General features: G+C 32.8%; 3 protein-coding genes across 8 annotated transcripts; all 3 read right to left on the reverse strand.

Annotated features, from left to right (window-relative positions):
• Positions 1 to 7,350: 7,350 nt before the first annotated feature.
• On the reverse strand, positions 7,351 to 17,880 carry LOC114274640 (DNA (cytosine-5)-methyltransferase 1-like). 6 transcript variants are annotated; one of them, XR_014344544.1, is made up of 23 exons: positions 17,660 to 17,880; positions 14,520 to 14,671; positions 14,363 to 14,406; positions 14,154 to 14,256; positions 13,003 to 13,110; positions 12,777 to 12,909; positions 12,538 to 12,643; positions 12,177 to 12,382; positions 12,007 to 12,072; positions 11,658 to 11,909; positions 11,006 to 11,064; positions 10,832 to 10,898; positions 10,501 to 10,646; positions 10,313 to 10,378; positions 10,175 to 10,241; positions 9,887 to 9,974; positions 9,357 to 9,478; positions 9,162 to 9,266; positions 9,016 to 9,059; positions 8,852 to 8,921; positions 8,588 to 8,756; positions 8,101 to 8,281; positions 7,351 to 7,687 (listed from the first exon to the last, which is right to left on the reverse strand). XR_014344544.1 is itself a non-coding variant. In XM_082894883.1 (23 exons), the coding sequence occupies exons 7-22, from the start codon at positions 12,587 to 12,589 to the stop codon at positions 8,131 to 8,133; spliced, it is 1,665 nt and encodes a 554-aa protein (XP_082751009.1). In that variant the 5' UTR covers positions 12,590 to 12,643; positions 12,777 to 12,909; positions 13,003 to 13,110; positions 14,154 to 14,256; positions 14,363 to 14,406; positions 14,520 to 14,671; positions 17,660 to 17,880; the 3' UTR covers positions 7,351 to 7,687; positions 8,101 to 8,130. The 6 variants fall into 6 exon arrangements, 4 of the variants coding, with proteins under 4 accessions (XP_082751009.1, XP_082751008.1, XP_082751017.1 ...); XM_082894883.1 differs by having other exon boundaries at positions 8,653 to 8,756; XR_014344545.1 differs by lacking the exon at positions 7,351 to 7,687 and having other exon boundaries at positions 7,876 to 8,281; positions 8,653 to 8,756; positions 8,852 to 8,932.
• On the reverse strand, positions 12,784 to 14,596 carry LOC145822445 (DNA (cytosine-5)-methyltransferase CMT3-like). The gene is made up of 4 exons (XM_082919482.1): positions 14,520 to 14,596; positions 14,154 to 14,256; positions 13,003 to 13,110; positions 12,784 to 12,909 (listed from the first exon to the last, which is right to left on the reverse strand). The coding sequence occupies exons 1-4, from the start codon at positions 14,594 to 14,596 to the stop codon at positions 12,784 to 12,786; spliced, it is 414 nt and encodes a 137-aa protein (XP_082775608.1).
• A 199-nt stretch (positions 17,881 to 18,079) lies between the features above and the next one.
• LOC114274615 (casein kinase II subunit alpha) lies at positions 18,080 to 24,541 on the reverse strand. Its single transcript, XM_028216587.2, has 10 exons — positions 23,994 to 24,541; positions 23,777 to 23,906; positions 22,627 to 22,821; positions 21,116 to 21,273; positions 19,624 to 19,714; positions 19,103 to 19,168; positions 18,924 to 19,006; positions 18,763 to 18,826; positions 18,620 to 18,688; positions 18,080 to 18,392 (listed from the first exon to the last, which is right to left on the reverse strand). The coding sequence occupies exons 1-10, from the start codon at positions 24,413 to 24,415 to the stop codon at positions 18,336 to 18,338; spliced, it is 1,335 nt and encodes a 444-aa protein (XP_028072388.2). The 5' UTR covers positions 24,416 to 24,541; the 3' UTR covers positions 18,080 to 18,335.
• Between the last annotated feature and the right edge of the window lie 623 nt (positions 24,542 to 25,164).

Consider the following 25,164-nt stretch of genomic DNA (forward strand, 5'->3'; position numbering starts at 1 on the left):
AATCTCTGGTCCAAAAGGGATAGAAAATTGGGTTACTAAGGGAAACAACATTGAACTGTCCAATTTGGCCCGTTATATACTCATATCAGACATTTTTCAATTATTCGAATCGTTCATTTTGTAAAATTTATAGACCACATTATTTATATGAAAAATCAGATCAATCGAACATCAATAGCCACTTGATCGGATAACATTTTTATAAACAAAATATTCAAAGTAATTTTAAAATCATGCATTCAGTCTATTTTTTTTCAAATAAATGTGACTTAATCAAATAGTCAACAATATTTAATCGACTGATTGTATAAATAACGTACTCAACAAGTTTCAGAAATATTGATCGGTTAATATCTTTGAAACAGGTACAATGTGACCTTACAATGGACTTGAATTGACTGAAGAGGAGATGCTCCCTGGTGACAGATTATTATCATCAGCTTTCCGAAAAGTTATGCACCCAGGCCCCATTTGTTTCAGTTATAGCAGTCGAGAGTGGACTATTAGTGACGAACACCAAAATAATATCAACTTTGTTTCGCAAAGTGAGTTTCGGATTCATTGTTTCCTTCATACTACAAAAGGTCTTGCCGAGCGGATTAAGAGTCTGAATTAGGAGATAATATTAGAAAATAGTTTGTTCGGTTTAGGGTATTACCGGTCGTCTGGGGATGTTCAGCCAGTCAAGTGCATTTTTTTTTTTATTTTACATTTTGGACAGCACATTTTGAACATTAATATTTTTGTATTTTTTGTTAAGTAAAAACATCGCTTTATTTATTTTATTATTTTATATAAAAATAATTTAACAATTTTCACACTAACAATTATCATAAAAACAAATACAATTTTACTTGATTTTTTTATTATCAATTCTCTTCGATCTATCTCTGAAAATAAATAAGGTCTAAAAAAGAAATTCTTAAGAATTGTTTTTAGATAAAAATATATATTTATATTTAAATTTAGTAAATCAGGCCAACTTATCCATTTTATTTTTGATTTACTTTTTGGTGCATACTACTGAAACCATTTACTTCCACTGCTAATAGTACTACATAATACGACGACCTAGGCCAATCCTACAGATTTGATTGATCATTGGTCAAAAAAAAAAAAATCTTTTTTTTTTAATCGTAGAATGTGAGGGTTGTATTATTCTTTCAGGAATGACGCATTTACAATGTTATAAATAATTTATTTTTTATTTCATTTTCACACTGTTAGACACAAGATAATAGCACTTGCATTAACAAATGCATATAGTGTTCATTTATTTGTTCGTAAAAATAAGAAAATATAGTAAAAAAATAAAATTATAATGGTATTCTGAAAAATTGATAAAAAGTTAATTTTTATTTTTTTAACTAAAAAAATTAGCTTTTTAAGTAGTGACTTGAGTAAAAAAATTAATTTTTTTTACTAAAAGAACTAAAAATTAACTTTGTGCTAGCTTGCCAAAAGCAAGCAATAGATAACAATTTTTTTTTTATTAGTATAAATATCCTAATGGTGTAGGTGGAATAGAGCTTTGGGTGTAAGGAGGGAGAGAGAGAGAGACAGAGAGAGAAGAGGGGACAAAACATGATATAGGGGTGGATTTGGTTATGTACTTGATTAGGGTTTGAGTGGGGGGGACGCATTTGGAAGGGCTGAGAAGCTGGCATTTCTCTCTTTGTTTTTTTTGTTTTTTTGTTGTTTTGTTTTGAGCTCTTTGTATGCTAAGTGTCCGACACTAGGGGGTGCACCCCTGGCTCAGCCATATCCCCCAAGATTATGCAACCATGTCTGTCTGTCTCTCTCTCTCTCTCTCTCTCGTACAATCTGCAAAACATGACCATTCAATACTCATTGATTGATCATCAACATTATCGTGAAGACAAGGATTTTGACTAGAATCTGAATGATTCCAAAATCACAACACCTTCCATTACTGTATATATATATTTATAACATGTTTGCATGCATGGTTCAGGCTTGTATCCATATGGTTCGACCAACTTTGACCTTACTCTGCATTCTTGTTGCATCTATCCATGTCCCAAACCCTATTTTTTTAATCTCTCTCTCTCAAACACCGTGGAATTGCAGTTTGTATATAAACTAGTTTGGAATGCAAGCTGTATAAACGTTTTCAAAATAGATAGAGATGTAACTTTAAATTTATTTGAAATGTACTATGTCAGATTCAAATTTACTATGTTGTGGGTCATTTTCTGCTAATACTTTTCTTTTTTTGGCTTCGTAAAGTTGTTGTAATATTTTAGCATGAGATATAGAAAACATAAATAATTTACTTCAAATATGTTGTATTTTCTCTTAAGTATTGATCCTTTTGCCTATCATATACAAATAAGTGTATCCTTCTTTCTCATATATATGCGGACTCTACTGGTGTGGAAGAGAATGGTAAACCACCATGGTGTACCCAATAGAGAGATGGAAATGTTACATATATATACTATAGTTGCATGTCATAAAAATGCATTTACATATGTTGAAACAATCTATATATATGTATTTTCATATCGAGATAATGAATCTCTTTTCTTTACAAATTCATATATTTTGAAGGACCTAAAAAAATTCACTTTTTTCTTTTCCTTTCCCTCCTCAAATTTTTACTCAAATTCTTGATCTAAATACCGCCCTAGTTGAGCGTTACATTTCATGCAAACCGCACCCATTTATGAGTATCAATTATAAGCAGCTTACTGAGCCTTTTCTAATAATGTGCTAGTTTTTCGTAAGCATTTTAACAACCCTATACAGTGAACCTTGCTACATAAAAATGATTATTATTCCTATGAAATCATAACCGAAGGGAGACAAGGAAGCATTTTGCAGCATAAAATATTTTGGGCTTCTTGCATGTGGCCCCTTGATTACCCTTTTTTTTTTTTTTTTCCTGTGTACAAGTTGGATTGGAATAACATTGATAGGGGGCATTGATGGAGTCAATGTGTGATTATGTATCACAAAACTTTGGTCATCGCTTCAAACTGTTTTACTGCATTTTTGTAAGTTGTGCAGATGATGCAAACAAATCGTGCCTGTGTCGGAACTATGCATTGTGATTAAGCTACACAGTCATCAGAAGAGATAATAAGTTTGTTGGTGATTCATAAAGAAAATTAGTTAGATTTTACTATTCCATGTATCCTCATTCAAACCCTAGTCATAACAGTCTTCCTTTTGAACCAAGAAGTAAAAGAGCTATAGTTTATGTTACACTTTATTTTAACCAAATGTTAACAAGTGTTTTTAGAACAATGTTCAATATTAGGATTGGTGTAAAACAGTGCTTTAGAAATGGATAAGGATAAAAGAAATATGAAGTTAGTAAAAAAAGTATTTTTAAATGCTGCATGAATATCATTTTCCTATAAAAGATTGGCTGCTTTGTTGCAGGATGAGTAGTATTTCCTTAAAAAATATTCTTCTTAGACCATGAATTTAGGATATAAAATTTTAAACTAGAACTATATTTTTGAGCAATATGTTTATGATTTGAAGTTTCAAAAAGCTTAGGACTATAATTTTTGCACCTTACCAAGTAAAAGATTCATCACTGTGCAAATATTATATGGTCTCTCAAAAGTTGGAATATGTCCTATCAAAAGTTGCAACCTTTTTTTATCTCTAAAAAAACAGAAACAAAAAAATAATAAAAAAGTTGGAACCTTTTCGGAAATACTAGTATATAATAGCAGGAAAAAGCAATGCATGTTTGGTCTTTTCACATTGTGTCAACTGCTTTGTTCATGCAAGGGCAAAGCAAACCTCATTCCGAATTCGTCCTAGTATAGTCTTTTCTGGGTCGGTCCAAATGAGTGGAAAAGGGCTAAAATTATCCTGTAAAGCTGTATGTACATTGAGAAATCATGCATTGAAATTACTGCAGTAAAAATAAAATATTTTTATTTATAGATTTAAATATTGTGTAATTTACATTGATAATTTTGGTGCGCAAATTTTTCTGTGTACTTTTTGTTTTGAAAAATGATCATGCTTGTATCCATTTCAAAATAAAACAAATAAATAAATAACAATGACTGTAACATGAAATTACAATACTACCCCCATCATAGATATCTACTATATATTCAAAGACCATGTTTGTTTATCGATTTGGAAAAAAAAATTAAGAGATTGGATTGGTAATTATAGATCCCATAAAAATTATTTTAATTAAAAAAAATGTTATGGAACTAAGCCACAAAAAGAGTAAGCAATTTTCTATATGTTCATCTTGATCGGGGCAAAGTGCATTCTATAATGAGTTTGTAGCTCAATTCTATTTATACAAAAAAATAATTATAAAATCACACACAAGTCTTTTACTTGAATAATGGCAGAGAGAATTGTATATATTATTATATTATATATATATATATATATATAATTTTTGTTTGTTTTGAGGAAATAAAATATGGATTTGGGGTGGCTGCTATACGGGGAGCATCGTAGCCATTGTTGTGCAGCGAAATGGGCCCATTTCGAGGCCCATTTCGATAATCCGAACTGTTTACATTTTAGAATACATCAAATAGAACACGCCTGCAAAAAATCAAGTTAATCAGATATCGTTTACCCATTCATCCACTCACATTCATATCTACAAAAATAAATAATAATTGTGATTTAAAATATTTAAATACATACAAATGTGAGTGGATAAATGGATAAATGATATCCAATTAATTGTTGTGCGGGGGCATAGCAGCCACTGTTGTGCAGTGGCATGGGGCTCATTTCGATAATCTGAACCGTTCACATTTTAGAATACATCACGTAAAACAAGCCTGTAAAAAATTAAGTTAATCGGATATCATTTACCCATTCATCCACTCACATTAATAGAGGCACACACCTAGGAATGAATGAATAGTTAGACAAAAAAGTAGTGAAAGGGAAAGCAAGAGGGGGGACTCGTCTATCTGATAATAGAGTAATGTTAGGAATTATGAGAAAAATATCATAAAGATAATCAAGAAAGATTCTTCATATTTGAATTACACATACAATAAAACATTACACACTAATCAAAGAATAAAAAATCTTCATGATAATTTTTTTCATGATATGTAGAATTATTCTTAAGGATAAGAACAGATTCAGATGCATCTTGCTTTCTTCCCACATCACTCACTAACAACATCTATCAACACCTTCTTCATCACTTCCATCTTCATCTTCATCAAGATTCTTCTATTGTTTTTGGTTTTATTTACATCCATGGGATGTGATATTTCATTAATAAGATCAACATGACATTTCATTCATATAAAGGGAATAATGAAAAGGAGCTGCTACAATTCAATCTATATCATCAAAAATAATTATCAATATATGAGGTGCAAGTCATTTTTTGTATAGAAAAACACAAGATAAAACTTACACCACATTGTAGCGAAAAAAACTTACACCACACAAGATTTTCACAGTTTTGTATACATGTGTTCCACCTCCCACTAATACACAAATTTTCCCAAGGAAAATGCTAATTTTGATAGATGGGTAGAAAGTATATTGACATGCTTAACAAAATATTTCAAAAAAAAAAAAACTTGATAGATCAGTAGAAAGGATAAGTAAATGTTACATTTTTTCACTATTCTATATAAATTCATCGCCTCTAACACATCCAAACACAATATAAATATATAATAACACAGCATATCCAAAATCCATGGACTTTTATAGACGTGACTCACATCTTATCAATTTTAAATTTATGTCATATATACCTCACAACCTTGAATTTACGCTATACACCACACGTTCAAGGTAATTTTTGAAATAAAAATTCATGGCAAATAGCATTTTTCATAAATATACTAATAAATAGTATGTACAAGTGTGTGAATATATATATATATATATATGTGTGTGTGTGTGTATGAATAAGCAAGGTAAGATGGTCCTCTGTAATCTGTCCCAATCTTCAAAATCGGATTGGATGCCAAATGTCTGATTTGGAAGGAGAAAGTTAGATTCTTACGTCCAAACCTTGTCCCCCTCACCCCACCAATTATTTATCCCGTTTGCTTCTTACTTTATTTTTTCATTTATTTTTAGAGGGTATGTAGTATAAAATCATGTGTTGCAGAAAGGCCCAGAATCCCTCCCCCTCCCCCAGCTCAGCTGTTAGCAAAAGGGACCACCTGACCACCAGCAGCTGCAGCAGCAGCCACCAGCTAGCAGCCTGTGCACCTGTCAATTTCACAAAACATTGTAAATTTTACTTTTTTGGGGACACAATTCCTTAATCTTTGTGGATTTCTAGGAGAGTTTGATTTGAGGAGCTCAAACCCCCCAACTAGTGACTATATATATATGGGGGGGGGGGGGGGGGAAGAGAGAAGCAAATTCAAAATTATACCCATTATTACAAATGCAACTAATATTAAAATAAAATATATCATAAAATGCAATATAAAGACTCACATGGCTGTGCCTGTTAGTCCATTTTGTGCGAAACTCATTTATCTCGTTTTATAATTTGATTGTGTTTAGAGTAATGATATATAAGTTATGTTTGGTGTGGATTTTTTTGATTATTTTAGTAAAAAAATACACAAAATAAATTAAAAAATTAATAAAATAAATATTATATTCAAATTATAACCATTTTATTTTTTTTTTACAAAAATAAAAAAACTCATCTCAAACAAAATTTTTTATTCCAAACTAAAATAACTAAAAAGTCAATCCACATTACAAATGCAAACATAAACAAAGTTTGCATACTGAATGAATGAGGTGACTTTAGTATGGAAATCAATTTTCATCTATTAAACGATAATGTTGGATGGTAAATAAATCATGTTATAAAAGTGTGGTGCAAACTACTAATATATACACATATATATATATATATATATATTGGTGAAAATTCTAGATGAAGAACAAGGACCCTTCAGCTAATAAAGCTGTGCACACTTTCCCCTCGACTATATCTGGCTACACTGCCTGCCTTTTCGCTTTCCAAAGTTGGGGTCCAATCCAACCATGGATCTTTGTCTGTTCAGGGTCAACCCTCCCATCTCTCTCTCTCTCTCTCTACACACTTTATTTAGAACATATTCCCTGTAAAGTATATGATAAATTACAAATATATCCTCTGAGATATATTTAAATTACAAATTACTCCTTATAATTTTAAAAATTACATTATATCCCTAAAGTTTCTAATTTCATAACAAATAAATCATTTTATTAATAAATCATCAAACTAATTAACAATTTTTAGTAATGTTAAAATTTTATTTCAATTAATAATTCAAATAATTTTATTATTGTATTGGTGAACAGTTAGAAATTTTACTTTTTTAATTAATTTTGTTAAATAAAAAATTTTAACAGAGAGGTATTTATAATTTTTTAAACTACAAAGAGCAATTCATATGTTAAACAAACTTGAGGAGTATATTTATAATTTATCCAAAATTATAATGCAACTCAACAAGACGAGTATTTATATATAATATATATAAAACTTCTCTCAGGTCCATGGACAAGCCAAGGTCCACCATAGTATTTTGGGTTGGGCCATAATCATCAATCAGCATATGGGTCGTGTGAGGAAATATGGACCGAGAAAGGGCCCACAGCAGAACATCACAATCAGCCCAATATCACTTCCAGTGTCCGGTCCACCAGCACTCTGCAAACAGAAATGGGTCTAGGCCCAAAAGAAAAAGCTAAAAATAAGTCTGGTTTCATATATTTTTTATTGTTCTATAATCCCTCATTTGCTCAAGGAAAAGACACCGATTCATAATGATCATTATCCTTTGAGCACCGCGTAGCGTTGCTCCCAAAAAAAAAAAAAGCAAGCACTATAAATCATTAGTTTTGATAGAAAATTGATGCTAGGAAGCTGGACTCTATTGAAGAGAAATTAACTTAAGGTTACATATCTTTCAATGTACTTAACCAGATATTTTTATAGATAATACAAGAAGAAAATGGAAATTTGAATTACAAGCTACAATGACCGTATATGGTTTTTAAGAATGATCTACTACTCAATGTGAGTTTAAAATTTTCTTCAACAAGATTGTTAAGAATGAATTTTGCCAAGATTGAACTCACTTTAAGAATGGTTAATTAATCCAATGCTCTTCACGCAAACAATTGTGCGAGACTCAGAGGGAATTTCAGATCAGTTGTTGTCAAGGGTTCATTATTTGACACACCTTGGCCTCCCTTTGCCAACATACTTCCCAATGCCATGGATACTGGAAATGCAACAGCATTCCCTACTTGTATATACCTACAAATTAGATGGAAATAAACAAATATTAGACACCAAGGAAACGATTTCGAGTGTTGCTATTTGCCTCAGACCTTTTTTCTTTTGGACCCTTATCGCTTAATATTGATAATTATTAGGAAAGAGAGTAGAATTAGAATTAAAGTGTGTTCAAAAAAATAACATTCAAAAAATTCAGATGGAGTCCAAAGAAAAATGGTGAGAACTATTAGCAGCACTCGAACTTTATTGCCCTCCTACCCTTCAGTACACAAAAGTACTTAAGAGTTGAGTATAAACCTAACCAAATTTAAATAGAATTATTACCAAAGCAATTCTTGTGTCTGAATCAATTAAACTTGCAAAAAGTAAATAAGACTTGCTTCTGATACCTTTCCTTAACAGGCCCCCAAAATTTGTACCAGTCAGGGAACCCTTGTAACCTTGCGTTTTCACGGACTGTCAACACCTGGTCTTGCTCCGGATGAAGCATAGCCTATGAAAACAAAATAATTTAAATCTCAAGTTGGTCGATGTTTTGATCAAGAGATTAATTATACAATGCTCGAGAAAGAGAGTAAGTGTTAAAACCCGTTTGTGAGGTTCTGCTCTTGTCCCTACTGTTGATACAAATTCATCCCACCATAAGCGAGCAAACGGTCTGCATTTCAACTTATTACATGTAACAGACTTGGCAAATGAAAAGATATTTTAATAGCTAGAACTCAAAGTGTAGGAAATCAAAATGGACATACTTGGTTGATATCCCACGGACGAATTTAATAGCATAATTTGGGACCTATTTATTCATTGAAAATTGGTTACATAGATTAGCATAATCTTGCTCAGTAACTAGAAAAGAGTAGTCAAACAAAAGAGCTTTTAGCAGCAAATACAATACCAAAGGTTTCCCTGAGCTGACTTTCACCCTTTCTATTGACGGGTCCCATTCTACCTTGTTATTTGGGCCCACCAAAACACCAGGCAGATCCCTAAAGTTTGCTCCCTGTGAAAACATATGAAAAAGAATAACCAAGAATTATACAAAACTGTAGCCAACTTTATGGTGGTTATGAGGCAGAACAAGTAACTGAACCTTCTTTTTTGGAATAAGACAAACTCTTTCGTAATCATCATCATTCAATTGCAAAGGAATGTGATCATACAGCATCTTCTTTCCTGAAGCATTCTTTGAAACAACTATAGACTGAAACATATCTGCATAGTACAAATAAGTATATATCAGAAACTGTGTAATAAATATCAATCCCTATAGTTTTTAGCATTGCTCATAAAAATGTGCAGAAAATGGTATAGAAGTGTGTCATGCAAATTTCACAAGAAAACAAAAAGTAACAGATTTTATTTTTTATTTTATTTTTTGCTGGTGAGTAACGGATAATTAGGAATATTGAATTTTTCTTATTGAATAACATAGAAGAAAATAAAAGTAGACAAATTTGTAATTTAGCAAGATATCAAAACTAGAGAAGGAAATAAAAAAACAAAACAAAACAAAACAAAAATTTGTTGATCAGCATGTAGTGTTCTGTATTTGATTCTTTCATGTTCATAAATAAATCAATGTTGAGTAAAGTATATCTACAAGAAAATTTTTGAACTTACCCGGCCTTTTCAATCTAATGTACTTCTGGAAATTGGTACAATGAGCCTGAGAATAGAGAATTTCATCTCGACTTTCGTAATTAGTGACCTAAAATAAGATGACACTACATATCAATGACAACTGCATATAGAATCAGATTTTGCATCAGAAAGGACAATACTCTTTTCCAATTTGCATGATTGCCCATTTTCATAACAGACGACAATTTCCTGCACTTAGAAGCAGAAATATCACATAAAGATCTAAAACAGCCCCATCAAACACTAAATAGAAACACCATTACGTACCTTGAGTTCAACTGGAACAACCACTTTGCCGACAAACTCGTGTAGGTAAAGGATATTGAGGTAGCTTCTGAAACATGAAAAGTTCAAATTACCCACACATATCTCATGAATATTGGCATTTTCCTAATTAAAACTCACTTGCCTCCATTGGATGTGCACCCGAAAGGAAGACTCGCATCCGACATTGAGGAACTCCAAATGAGCCTGCAGCAAGTATTCCCAATCAAGCTTGGTAGTCTATAGAAACTAGCCGACCAATGGCATAACAACCCAAAACTCCTCCACCTAGTTTCAATATATCAACAACATTCTCCATCAAAACATACTTTGGCTTCAAAAACTCAAAAATATCCATGAACACCACAAGCTGATGGTTCTTTGGATCCTTCAAAGGGTCAACAAGATTTCTATAGCGATTGAAACCACTCATCCCTTGACATGGAGGGCCTCCAAATATAAAGTCAACATCACCCTAAATAAACAATGAACAAATTATTACAAACCAATAAAAAAGATTTTTAATGAGAAAAGGAAATAAATTAAAAGAAATGAGAGCACAAAAGGGAAGGGAAAAACAATCAGAGCACCCATATCAGAAAGATGAAAAGCACTAGCTGCCCAAAATGTATATAAAGGATTCAAATAATTAAAACCTACTGGAAGAGGCAAAATCTTTGATTTAAACCCTCTTGTCACAAAGTCCTTTAAGCTGTCCGTGCATTTACTGATGAAAAATAAGAGCATTAAATGAAGATGCATATTTCGTGGAAAATGGAAAGAATGGCCAAATAAAATAGTTGGAAGACAAAAATGGTAAGACTAGATAGATACCTTAAACCATCAAATGGCTCCCAAGTGTCCTCACTAGGTCCATAGCCCCTCCAACGCACCTATATATTGTAGATTTGAAGGAGATACTTTGTCAATCAGTGAATGTCATTCATTCAAATAAGAGTTTCCGCATACATGGCTAAAACCACCCATGTAAGCTTTAACCCACACTCTTTCTATAACCCAAGGGAAATTTTGCATATCCACATACACAAAATTAGCGAAGTATGTGATCTAAAATCATAGCCCTTCAAGCATCCCAAAATTAATCCAGAGTAGTTAATAGACAACTAAAATAATGGAGGGGAGAGAATTAGAGTTTGACATGCAAAACTGCTCTCGTGTTTGACATGCAAAAGGTAACCAAACACAATATATATGCTAACATATTAAGTATATATTTCCCTTTGCATGTACAAAATAAGGTTTTTCTTTATGAATTTCATAGAAACAATGAGACGTGCTCATTCAAACCATCGCAAAATATGAATTTATATATTATTCCATGCGTCAAAAAGTTTGTTTCCCCAAGGCGACCTATTTGTTCTTCAAAATACCGAAACATTAAATATATGAGGCAACAAAAATATGAAGCAGGCAATCGCATTGGATGACATTCATGGGATGTTTTTCTTGGTTAAAGCCAAACTACCTTAAAATACAGCCCACGTCTGTTGACTTTGTTGGGATCACTGTAACAAACAGCTAGTAATTTTCCCACTTCGAACTCTCCAGGAGAAACTGTTGAGCCATGAGCATTATCATCATCTTCATCACTGTCCAAGCTGTTGTGTTCAGAATTGGAATCCTCTGACAGATGAGAACCAAACAATTGAAATTTTTTACAAAGCTTTTCCCACTCCTTTAACAATGATAGGAAATCTTCTGCTGCTTCATTTCTCACCTAAAATCATTTTGGACTTGTCCTATGATTCATATATATATATATATATATATCATTTACCAACAGAAAAGTAAAGGCAAAGGAACTAATATACTACCTCAGCTTCAGGATGGTTCAACTTTAGACTTTTGCATGCATTAGAATTAATGTCCACAGCCCACCTCTAATAAACAAATAAAAATAAAATATATATCAGTGTTTGGTTGAAAGTGTGCACAGAAGAAAAAGTTTTACAAAAATGACAGTTACAATCACTTTCTGACTTACAGTGACCAGTTTCAAACCAGATATGGATGCACCAAGGCAGAGACCAGTTGACATGGCTCCACATCCGGAGTATAAATCAAGTAAAGTCATTGTAGAATCTTCAAAATTGGAAACTTGGGAAGACTTTGCAGCTTTTAAGTTCCCTAGTGCACTATTTGAACTAACATCACTTATTGCAGATGCATCACTTTCTGTCTTTAAATTATCTAGAGTTACAGATGCAAACATCTATTAGAAACTATTGTGATAATACAATACTGTTGCTTAACCTGGAAAGCTCATTCTCAAACTAAATGGGTTATTTCTTGGTTTTTATGCAGGAAAAAAATAATGATCGTAATCCCTGGGGAAACACACTAACCTGTGGCTGTCTCTAGAGTTGTAAACGAAAAGTGTGGCAATGAATATGCCATATCACAATACAAATCTGAAGATGATAGTATTTTCTCTTTTTCAGCCAAACCCACCTGTTGCATGGAGTATATAGTTTAAGAAACTTGGAATGGAAAGCAATAAATTGGAAGAGAGTTAAAAACCACACGCAAACAAGGACAGAAAAAAAAAATATATATATATATATATAACAGTAGCCAAAAGTACCTGATGCTCATACTTCTGCTGCAAGTTGAACAATTTTTACTTTTGACACAATGGAAGTCAATGGATTGTCATCTTTTATGTCGGAGTAAAACACTCGTTTTTTGTCAATGAGATCAGATTTGTGTTTAATTATCTGGAAACAACCAAATTCATGAAGATTAGTGAACGAAATATTTACCAAAGTAAGACACTTAAAACAGGTGGTTGAAGTAATAAATTATCTCACCGTGTCTTCAGCCCTAAAGAACCACTGAGCAGTAAAATATAGTTCTCTGTCAAGGGTTTCAAACAGCTCCACAATCTTGGCTATGAAGTCAGGTTTTCCCTCTTCAGCCTAATAAAAGTACAAGAATAGGAGAAGTGGCATTTATTTCTAGAATAGCAACTTATAGCTTCCGGTTTTTCATTTATAAGGAATCCATAGCCAACTATAAAATTCATTATTTCATTATCAACGCAACCAACACATTCAGGTAACCAGTTTGTTAGTTAACAGGCTGCAAGTTAAGAAAGATGCTAAAGAACTAAGCATCTCAAAAAAAACTCATTTTTGGAATGCTAAGACCCTGCTCTTTGTTCAGATTTCAATTTCAAATTAACCAAACTAATGAAGCATCTCAAAAAAACTCATTTTTGGAATGGCTCGAGTTACCCATTTCCTAGCTCTCACTCTCCACATCATCAATATATATTGCACAGTTTAGATAGGAGCAACATAATGGAAACCGCATTCCAATTAAGGACCTTTGTCAAAAAATCATAGTCCGAGTAATGTCACAAATAGTTAACAACTTCATAATTTTCCTTCCGCACAATGAACAATCACTAGATTCACTACCCATTTAGCCATCAGCCACGACATAAGAAATATAGTGCATGGAAATATTGTTGTTGTTAACTAGTGTGCATAACAAATTTTCAAAATTTTTGCAAACAACTAAAAAGCTCTTCCTAAAAAATGTGTGTTTTCAAAAAGTTTTCCTTAAAATCATTTTATCAAATAAGTTTTCTTTTTTATGTTTTTGAGAACAGAACATAGAAAGCAAAAACCATACCAAAAGCACCCAAGCAAAAGCTGTTTTTTTTTTTTTTTTTTTTTTGGAAAACAAAGACAGTGAACAAACAGGCACAGTGTTATTTCTTCAAATAAAAAATTGTTCAGTCAAGTTTACTAAATATTGAAGTAAAGGAAGTGTGCAAAATTGATAATAAGGACGGTAATGGTTTTATAAAGCATTAAGCTTCACATAAACATGAAAAAATATAAATGCAAACTTAAAAATAGATACCCAGGTATCAAAAGAGTGATTTCACATAGCCCTGACAAATTATTAGCATTCTATAGATGTATGAGAGAGAGAGAGAGAGAGAGCTCACTTTGATAAAAGCGTCATCATAGAGATTGAAAACGCAGCCATCAACAACAGCTCGAGTGTAGTGGCACCTCGTTTGCATAACCTCCTTTTCATCGGATTCGACACTACAAATCAAATGAAAATGGCAACAATTATAGTCACAACAACAACAACACTAGTCAAATACGCACGTTATGTTAAAATCTTCTCACACAAAAATGCAACACTCACTCGTTCGATTCGCTAGATGAAGCGCCAAGCTTGACCTTTCTCTTCTATATCATAAACCAAAAAAGAAAGCACCAAATACAAATCAAAATCGAGATATATTGGATTTAAAAATAATAAAAAAAAACGAAAGGTTCGTAGATTTCGTGTTGAGAGAGACCTTGGATTGGTAACGCTCCGGCCACCGCTCCCTGGCTTCCTCAGCTGGAAATGGTTTTCCGGCGAACCTGACGTCATCATCGTCCGGCGACTTCTTCGACGACTTCGACGGTGACGCAGGGCCGGCTCTGAGATTTAGAGGCCCAAGACGAGCTTCGAAAATGGTTTACGTTAAAAAAAAAAAAAATTAATGAATAAAACGATAAGTTATAGTAAATTTTTTTATTTAATTGTAAGTCAATCTTAATTTTTATTTTTATTTAAATATTTAATAGGCTCTTCAACACTCAAATCTTCATTATCATTCTCATTATATTGATTAAGTTCTTCAATTACTAAATCTTCATCAACCAAACATGAACTTTCTATTTGTTTCTTATTACCAAAAATTTATCAAGCGCTCCCGATTGAGATTAAATAAATTTTTTTAATTATTACTTCTTTTTCCTTTTTCCACATTTAGAAATATAGGCTCCGTTTGGTAGAGCTTTGTAACTATGATTTGAGAATATAAGTTGTATTTTGAGTTTGTGTGTTTTAGAATTATGATTTGAGTGTAGAAAATTTGTTTGGTTATGGTTTTTGAATAAAGTGTTGAATTGAGTGTGGAATTGAGTGTAGAATTGAGTTTTGAAAGTTTGATTTGACATGTGAAGTAAGAAAATTTGTTTGGTTATGAGTTTTGAAAAGAGTTTTTAAAACTTAATTCAAATTGTTATAACTCATAACAAAACACATTACTTTCACATTATTTAAAATTTTAATCAACACTCATAACCAAACTCTTTTTAAAATTCAATTAAAAAAAATTTATTATTAACAAAAAATAACATTAATCAATTTTTTAATTGAAAATACTACAAAGGAAATAATTTTTTTCAAAATAAATATTCAAAAAATTTAAATCATAAATATTTAAATAATTTAAATAATCTAAAAAATTTAATAAGTAAAAAATTAAATAAATATTCAAAAATTTTAAATCGTAAAAATTTAAATAATTTAAATATTTAAAAAATTAAAATAATTTAAAATTTTAATATTTTAAATTTAAAAACAACTCTACACTCAAATCGTAACCAAACACATAAAACAAAACTCAATTAAAAAATTATTTTTAAAACTCATAACCAAACACATAACTCGAAACTCCATACTACTTTCACAACTCTACACTCAAATCGTAACCAAATACATAACAAAAAAATTAAAATATTTAAAAATATTTTTATAAAATAGAGTTTGAATTTATTTTTGTAAAATATTTTAAAATTTAAAAAATTAAAATCGTAATATTTAAAAATATTCAAAAAATTAAAAAATTAAAAAAATCATAACATATTTAAATATTAAAATATTTAAAATCTTAACAAAATTAAAATATTTTTAAAATATTAATTTGAATGGAGTTTTGAAAAGAGTTTTGAATTATGTGTTTGGTTATGAGTTTTGAAAAGTAATGATTATGTTTTGAATTGAGTTTTGAGAAATGAGTGTAAAATTATGATTTGAAAATCCTAAACAAACACCACACTCAAAAGTGAGTGTGGAACTAGATTTTGAAAACTCCACCAAACGGAGCCATATTTTTTAGGAAGCATAACTACTTTATATAATCACAAATCTATACAAATTTACAATCACTAATCTCTGCAAATAATATACTTTCAGAATTAGAGCATAACAAAAATTATAAATTTCCACTAAAGCACATAAATTAAGTAATTTTCTAATTTAAAAAACAAATTATATAGGGCAGGAAATTAGGAGGAAAATTGGACAAGAAATTTGGGAAAAAATTAGGACAAAAACTTCCTCCATTTAAATGTGATATATATAGAGAGAGAGACTCACGGTTTTGATACTTAAAATTGTTAATGCTCAGCGTCCCTCAAATATGGAGGAGAGGAGAGGACTGAAGGTTTCATCAGTCCAACGCGAGAGAGAGATCAGTCCAATACAAGAGAGAGAGACAAAGAGAGATGTGTTTCTTTCCATGTTTTTTTTCTTTTAGTGACCCACGTTCTTAGCCTCAGTGTGGGTATTATAAATTATAATATGTTTCTTGTTTTTGAGCCCATGTCAGTTGGACCTCTAATCTATCATGATATATTTTCGTTTTTTTTAGGCCCCATGTATAATTAGGCTTATAGTATTTGAATTTTTTTTTTTTATATCTAAAACACAAAATCATATTTTGAAGCTCTATTTTCAATCTAAATCTGGGGGCCAAGGCGCAAGCCTTTTTGGCCTGCCCTCAAAGCCGGGCCTGCGGTGACGAAGAAGGGCCCATTACCACTCTGTTATATGAATTCTAGTGATTCTAATATATTATGAAATATCGAAATGCTTACTTTAAAAATAATACTAATCAGTGTGTTTATTTTCAACTTCCTAAATTCATTTTCCTGAAAATTAAGTCTTTTATTTTTACGTTTTTTTTTTATTTTTAGTGAATATTTTAAAATTTCAAGTACTTTTTTACTTTTTTAGATAAACCTTACTTAAATGTAGTTATATTAGATGTGTTTAAAAATTAAAAAAAAATTATTTAAAATATTACAAAAAAAAATCATTGAAAATATTAAATTACAGAAAATAAAAAAGTTAAATTTTTTAAAAATTAAAACCAAACAAGCTGAATAAATTTGCTAACAAATTTCTCATGGTATACAATAAAAATAATACAAATATATATATATATATATATCATTATAAATTTTATTAATTTCAAAATACATTTCATCAAATTCAAATATATTTCCAACTTTACATCACTTTTAACTACTTTTTACACAAATTGCAATATTAAATAAAACCCCACGTATGTTAGCATTTTGCAAAATTATGAATTTTTTCAATCACGTCTTTTTAAAACTCATTTAAACTCATCAATAATCTTGGCATTAATCAAGAAAACCCAAGCACTCAGGACCTACCATCACATTCACCACAATCCCAAACCCTTGAGGCTTGGAAAGTGAGCCAACGACGCTCTAGGCAACAAGGTCAGGTAGGTTGGGTATTACCCATAAAAAAAGCGCCTGAGCTTCTTAGCTCAGCACCAACAATGGCTAGCACAGTGGGAGCATATCATGAAACAAAATATATGGAAGCCAATTAAGGCCATTTTCAACAAACCTTCGATATTTTTTCATGGGCTGACTTTAATTCCTGACCTCGTGTCCAGACCTGAGTGGCTCATATTCCATCAAATTATCTAGAAGGAAAAAAAAAAAAAAAATCAACCTAATTATTCCATTCAAAACATGCCATATTTAAATTTACAACACAAAATTCAAATCATAGAAGCATCTCCATATTTTAATGAAGGCTGTATCTGACCGAACAGTTGTTTGTAAGTAATGCTTGTGCCTGTTTTTGCATCCAGCAGACCAAGAACTCTATATATTAATTTTGTGTACAGAGTGATATTGCAACATTTCTGAGAAACCTATCTCCATTATGTTTTCTAAAATCATTTCCAAACAAACAAACAAAAGAATGTGACAAGAAATGCTCACATCAAAAAAAGCCAGGGCCAAAGAAAAATCAGAGGGATGATGCAATCTTCTCAAATCAACTCTAAGAACATGATTCTCACTTGTTGGAGCACACAAAGATTGGACACAATAATTGACCGATACAAAAGTCGGAACTCGAAGTATGATCAAAACAAAACTGAAAGTTCATGACAAAAAGCACAAACACATTCTAAACAAATCCGTGCTTAACTAGCACAGTGCAGAAAGTCAAATTACACAAGACGATCTGACCAAGACAAGATGACGACACCATTCTTTGAAGGGCTCAATCACTAGGCATGAGTTCTGCTGCTTTCAGCATTTCTAATCGGGTAAAAGTAAGGATGGGCCTGCATGAACAAAGGACTGTTACATAACATAATTGGCTAAAATGCAGTCCAGCTCATATGATTCACACTATTTAATCAATAAGCGCCAGTAGCATTGAGAAGAGTGTCAATTTTGCAATATGATTTCATTTTTTTTTTAAATTTCATACTGAATTATATAAAGTGTCCATTAGTGGTGCACAAAGTCAGATGTGTCGTGGTGCAAGCACGCAGCAAGGGTTTCTTACCATTGCTTCTTTTGCAGTTGGCCTTTCTTGATGGTCATATCGCAACAACTTGTCAAGGAAGTCCATTGCCTACAAAAGAGTATGTACATGTATTACAACACATTAGCCAAAAGGGCTTGGATTTTGGTTACACAAGATTCTACCTCTGGAAGAGCCAAATGTTGATTATCAGTGTTAATGAATTTGATCCATGGTTTCCTGCTATGCCTATAACAATAAATGAAAAAAAGAACTCCTGTTAGTTGAAACCTAGTTTGTGATAGCAAAAGAATACATGAACTCGAGTATGAGACCAAGCACCAACCTCCCCACAAGGGCCGCAAGATGTGGGTCTAACTCTAATAGGTACTTGTTGAGATAAGCATTTAATTCATCTGTCCCAAGTACCTATGGATGCAAAAGATGAAAATGGGTATAAGGTATTTTTGTTTCCTCGTTCAGATTCTTGAAAGACGCAAAATAAAACAAATAAGATTCATGTACCTTAGCAATTTTGACCAGTTGATCATGATTATCATGCCCATAGAAGAATGGCTCCTTACGGAATATCTGTACAGCACAAGCCTTCACAGTAAGCAACACATTGAAGAAACACCTTCACATACAATGGTGAGGTATCAACTATTGAACCTCCTCGCCATCTGCCACCCCATGGCAGATCAAATTCCACTCATCCATAGCACGAGTGAATGACCAGGAAGATCTACCTCACAAATTTAAGATACTAATTTCTTAACACAAAAATCTCTCCAGGTCGGGTTTACACAAAGGAAATCCATTATCTAATGGTTAGATCATGTCTGATCAGAGTATTTTTGGGCTGAGGCTGACAAGGAGGAGGCCCATCAAATGATATGTCCAGACCACTTGCACACACACCACAACTAAAAGTGGATGGGTGGAAAGTCTGGAAAGATACTATACAAACTGCGAAAAAACCACCTCTGAATGAATGAAGATCTGCCTACCAATCAAAGTAAATAGTGGGAGTGTGAGAAGCTCACCATTCCAGCAAACATACAACCAAGGCTCCACAAGTCTAAAGAGTAATCATAGTCTTGCAAATCAACAAGAAGCTCAGGACCTTTAAAGTATCTGCAACATATAAGGCAAAGAGAAGCAAACTACGTCAGCTCAATAAATTATGCATGCTTTTGACATGCGGCAAACAAATCCAAAAAGAAACACATCGCATGAAGACATTTATAAGTTATAACAGATGGCTCAAATTTTGTTCAACTCTTCCACCGGACATAAACCCTCAGTTCCGGACAGAGGACCTTCACCATTAACAAAATGCTCAACTTACAAAACCAAAGCCCAATCATCTGGGAAAAAGCTATACCAATCCTACTTGCCATTCCACTTGACCATGGATCAAATTGCTTATTGTATAATCAGCCATCATATATCCTTTTACAAGCCCTTCCCACTACTACTACTACAAATATATATATATATATATATATCAACCAGAACCACATCACTACAAAAGATATGTCAACCAAACCATATCATAGCATACCACTTACTGATGAAAGCATTCATTCTTGTTGCTGGTAACAAAACCATGTCAGTAAAATCTCACACTTATTCTTAACGCGACGCCACCTGAAACTCCCATGAATACCTATTCCTTCTTGTGCCATATATACCCACAACTCTATTTCAGTTATGTTCATTTTCAAATATTCAAAAGTCATTCTTAATAAGCTCAATTTATGCAAGAAAACAACTTTACTTTAAAAGATCTAACCGCACCCAACATATTCATAGACATGCCCAACATATTGCAAATATTACCCATATCATTTGCCACATTCCACAACTATGCCAAATAGTACTTAGATGAATGCTACATTTTCCATTGAGTAAGTCTTCCCCAAATTATTAAGGATGTCATGCGATGCTCAATCACAAACAGGAACAATTGCATCCGTAAGATATTCACAAAGTAGACCCATGAAATGTTCCTCAAGTTTATAAACCAGTGCAACAATTTTTCTAAACTACTTTGTCTAAGTCCAACTAGTCAAACAACCTGAATATAACAAATATGGCAAGTTTCTTTTTTCTTTTTCTTTTTTAGTTGGTAACAAATGTGTCATTCTTCCCACATTTCAAATCTACATAAACAGTAATTAAAAATAGAAATCATTCCCCAATCAGGGTAAATGGACTGACATTATTCAATTTAACAAAAAAACAAAAATCCATGATTCTACAATTATTTAAAAGGAAGTCCTCTAACACATAATACGTTGTGGGGTAGAAGCATGTCAAATATTCACTTCACCCTCCCAAGTCATAAGAGTCTGATGATAAGGAAAGCTACAACCATGTAAGCCTCAAGAACCCAAATATTCAATAGGCAACCAATAGAAAAACAAAATAAATCACGTCTGGGAATAATTTCATAAAAAGGAAAAAAGAAAAATATAGCAGGCAAACTGACTAATCACACAGTTACACTAAGGCATGGACAGAAAAACAAACCTCGAAGCAACACGAACATTGTACTCTGTCCCAGGGTGATAGAACTCAGCAAGACCCCAATCTATAAGACGAAGCTTATGCTGCTCGTGATCAATCATCACATTATGGGGCTTCACATCTCGATGCATAATTCCTTGAGAGTGGCAGTAGTCTAATGCCTACACATAAAGATACGCAAACTTGAAGACGACACCTCAAAATACACATATAAAACAATAATTGAGATACATATTTACAAATAAAAATTAGGACCGATACAACCATCAAAGTTGCCAAAATCAAGATATGAATTGTGAATCCAGGATTTAATGACAATTTCATGATGTAAATCTTGAAGCCACCACATGGTCAAATAGGCAAGGACTTGCCCCCAAAGCCAATATTCTACAATAACTCAACTTGACAATACCGTGTCGTGTCTATTCCATGTCATGTTGGGCCTCCATGCTTCTATGCCTTAGAAAATCAAAAGTATACATTGGCCCTGTTTGGTAGGGCTTATTTCCAGCTTAATTCAGTTTTTAGCTTAATTTAAGCTATTTTGATGTGTTTGGTTCAACTTAATAATACAGGTTATAACTTTTTGTAAGTCAAAAATCAACTTATTCGTTGAGTGGAGGAGATGCTTAATTTATAAGTCAAAAATCATCTTATGTTCACAGTTATAAGCTGTTAGGCTATAAGTTATAATCACTTTCCCACAGTTCTACCAAACGGGGCCATTGTACAAACATTAAGTTCTCTTGAGAACTGCATGCCTCCACAGGAAATTCACACAACCAATGGCCACTCATGGTTCTATTACTCAAACCACAAAACTTTGTTTGGACCAACTCACTTCAAACTAAAGCACCACTACCCCATGAGCCAAATGATCTTTTTAAGTTTCCCTTCCGCCACTCCTAACCAAATAAAATCTCTTTGTATATATTCCATTTGAGGAAGCGACTTCTACGAAGACTCACAAAATGGAAATGTTATTAACTAGAATAATAGTCGTACAGTAGACTGAGAAAGACGATTTAAACTCCTCAAGTTTTTTATTCTTAATCATTTTTCTAATGCTCAGATATGTGTGGATTAAATTGGACAACGAAAAGACGAAAAAGCTCTTCTGCAATATCCTATAAGATATATGTGAATTTTTCCACATTTACATTTGAAATGGGAGATTTTAGAATATCACTGAAATATTCCCCCCCCCCCCCCCCAAAAAAAAATAAATAAATAAATAAAATAAAATAAAATAAAATAATAATAAGAAGAAGAAGAAGAAAGAAAGAAAGAAAGAAAGAAAGAAAAGAAAAGAAAAAGGGAGGAAAATCATTGAAAAAAAAAAGGACCTTAACATGCTGATCCATGAATTCCTTACAAGAGTCTTTAGTCTCTTGATTCCCAAAAGACATATGAAGAAAGGTGAAACAATAAGCAGCAAATAAGGAAGTGCAGTTGCAGCATAAATAATAACCAACATCTCATCACCAAAGAAACAAAGAGCACGAGAAGCTTGCCTTTAGAAGTTCATAGATGTAATACCGAATATCAAAGTCAGAAAGTGTGGGATAGAGCACTTTAAAATCTGTATTATTCACATATTCAAATACTAGACTTGGGGTCTTTGATTGCTGATCTCTGACAATATCAAGTAATTTGATAATGTTTGGCCCGCCACAAAGGTTCTGCAGAATTTTAATCTCCCTCTTGATCTGCATTTACCAGAAAACTTGAAAATAAGTCTTCACAAAATATAAGATAAAGCAAAATACAACCAAATGAATACATAAATACAACTTCATAAGAACAACTAAAACAACAAAGGGAAGAACCTAAATAACAATATCAATAAATTATAGAGGAAAATAAACAAAATATGTTGAATTTTTAAGAATATGGGTCCTATGGCACTTGTAATCTCCCACTCAGTCAACGCCTCTCTGTCCCTGCCTCACGCCTTCTCTCTCTCTAACTCTCTACCTCCCTGTGTGCTAGCATGCTCGCTGTAGTTAGCAGCATTGTTGACACCACTAGCAAGCCTGCTATCAAATCCACTATGCAGCATTAATTGAGCTTGTTGGATATATGCTTTAGCACCTGAGACTAATGGGAGTATTAACACTCCCACTACAGATGCTCCAAGGAGATATCCACAAATAAATCAGTCAGTCATCAGGTCACAAACTTACTTGCCCCTCTGGCACTGGACAACGATGAAGCCTGGAGTTCACTTGTAAGAGACTAACGATGTGTTTGGTGGGGGGATTTGAAGAGAGATTTGGGAATGAAAACAGAAAAAGTGTGTGAAACTAAATGAAATATAGATATATTTTATTTACATTTCACTTATCTTTTCCATTACTCTTGCCGAATCCCTCCTTCCCCAACCAAACACAGTATAAAGAAACAAAATGCTAAAACAACAATTAAAACAAAAAAAAATGAAATAAACCAATGGGCGTGATAAAACCCTCTAAAATCATTAATTAAAAAAAAAATAGATTTTTCATGGTTAGCTTCTTCCACTGTTCCACATATGCCCAATTGAGTTTTCAATAATGACTTGACACTTCACATGTGCTGTAAATGAATATGAAGATTAAGCAAAGGTCTTAAAAATTATGGAACTTGATACACGCATTATGGAAATAAAATGGGGGAACCAACCTTCTTCTTCTTGACGGGTTTAAGAATCTTAATAATACATTTATCGTTATTGGTGCAGTGAATGCCCTGGAAAACCTCACTGTATTTCCCTCTCCCAACTTTCCTCACAACCTCATAGTCATCTTGCTCCCTACATCACCCCAATCATCAATACACACCAAACAACCCATTAAATAAACAACAAAAACCAAATAATGTGAGTGAAATGGGTTATTACCCCCATTGGACGGTGAGGGACTCGTAATCCCAGTACTCCTTGGGTCGGATCACATTGACGTCGGCGTAAACCCTAGCCTTGGAGGGGGCGCCTGAGCGGCGGATGGATTTCCCAATCTTCTGCGCTAGGGTTCCCGACATCGAGATCGACGGCCGGAGGCGGCGGTGAGAGGGCGGTGGTGGCGGCGGCGGTTGTTTGCGTTTGTGTTTGTGTTCGTGTTTTTGTTTTGGTTTTTGCTTTTGTTGGTGGGGTGGTTGTGAGAGGGATAGCGGGGGCACCGAAGCGAGGCGGCGGAGAAAAGTGGATGGAGAAGTGAAGGATGGATGAGAGAGATTGGAATGGAGAGAAGATGAGGCGAGGAAAGAGGAATAGAAGAGGCTTTTGGGGTTGAAGACGATTATTTGCAGAGGCCTTACGGCCATCAAATGGGCTCCCGTATAAGAAATAGCCAGGCAGGGCTCAAACCCTCCCCCTTCCTTGTATACCTCTTTTTTTGTTTTTTTTGTTTTTTTTGTTTTTATCTCATCTTCACGCTCCCAGTTTGGTCCCTTACACTATGTTTGGATTGAATGACTGGGAGAGAAAAGAAAAGAAATTGAGAGAAATGTATTTTTCTTACTTGTTTGGATAACCTAAGTCGAGAGAAATGGGAAGAAATAGAGAGAAATGGAGAGAAACTCATTTCTCTTATAAGCCTCATTTTCAATCTTCCCAAAAGTGGAGAGATTGGGAGAGAAAAGAAACCATTATTTTCATAATACCAATTTTGCCCCTATAAAAATAAAAGAAATAAAATGATTGAAAATATAAAAAGGTTATTTTGGTAATATAACATAAAATAATTTCTTTTCTTTTCTCTTAATGAAATCTAACCAAACAAGAATGAGAGAAATCACAATCATTTCTTTTCTTTTATTTCTTCCTTATCCAAACAAAAAGGAGAGAAATCACAATCATTTCTTTTCTTTTCTTTTCTCTTATAACTTAACTAATCTTTTCTTTTCTTTTCTCTCCTAAGTTCCCAAACATAGTGTTAGCTTTTTTTTGACAAAACTATCTGTCTATTTCCACTCGTTCGAATTGTTTAAATTTTATAAGTTAGACGATGGCTTAGATGATTGAGGCTTTTTTTCATATTATTTATTATTTTAATTCTTAAATTAGATTTAGT

This window comes from Camellia sinensis, chromosome 1 (genome assembly GCF_055761805.1).
Source record: "Camellia sinensis isolate YWXY chromosome 1, ASM5576180v1, whole genome shotgun sequence".
NCBI lineage: Eukaryota > Viridiplantae > Streptophyta > Magnoliopsida > Ericales > Theaceae > Camellia > Camellia sinensis.

Coding starts and splice junctions, on each gene's coding strand:
- LOC114274615 (XM_028216587.2), bottom strand. CDS start 24,415: ATGGCCGTAAGGCCTCTGCAAATAATCGTCTTCAACCCCAAAAGCCTC. Junction 23,907..23,993: donor TCCCTCACCGTCCAATGGGG/GTAATAACCCAT, acceptor GGGGTGATGTAG/GGAGCAAGATGACTATGAGG. Junction 18,689..18,762: donor AACATTTGGCTCTTCCAGAG/GTAGAATCTTGT, acceptor ACTCTTTTGTAG/GCAATGGACTTCCTTGACAA.
- LOC114274640 (XM_082894883.1), bottom strand. CDS start 12,589: ATGGCATATTCATTGCCACACTTTTCGTTTACAACTCTAGAGACAGCC. Junction 10,647..10,831: donor CAAAGATTTTGCCTCTTCCA/GTAGGTTTTAAT, acceptor TTGTTTATTTAG/GGTGATGTTGACTTTATATT. Junction 9,975..10,174: donor TTGTTCCAGTTGAACTCAAG/GTACGTAATGGT, acceptor ATCTTATTTTAG/GTCACTAATTACGAAAGTCG.
- LOC145822445 (XM_082919482.1), bottom strand. CDS start 14,596: ATGACGTCAGGTTCGCCGGAAAACCATTTCCAGCTGAGGAAGCCAGGG. Junction 14,257..14,519: donor CGGAGCGTTACCAATCCAAG/GTCTCTCTCAAC, acceptor TTTGATTTGTAG/TGTCGAATCCGATGAAAAGG. Junction 13,111..14,153: donor ATGATGACGCTTTTATCAAA/GTGAGCTCTCTC, acceptor TACTTTTATTAG/GCTGAAGAGGGAAAACCTGA.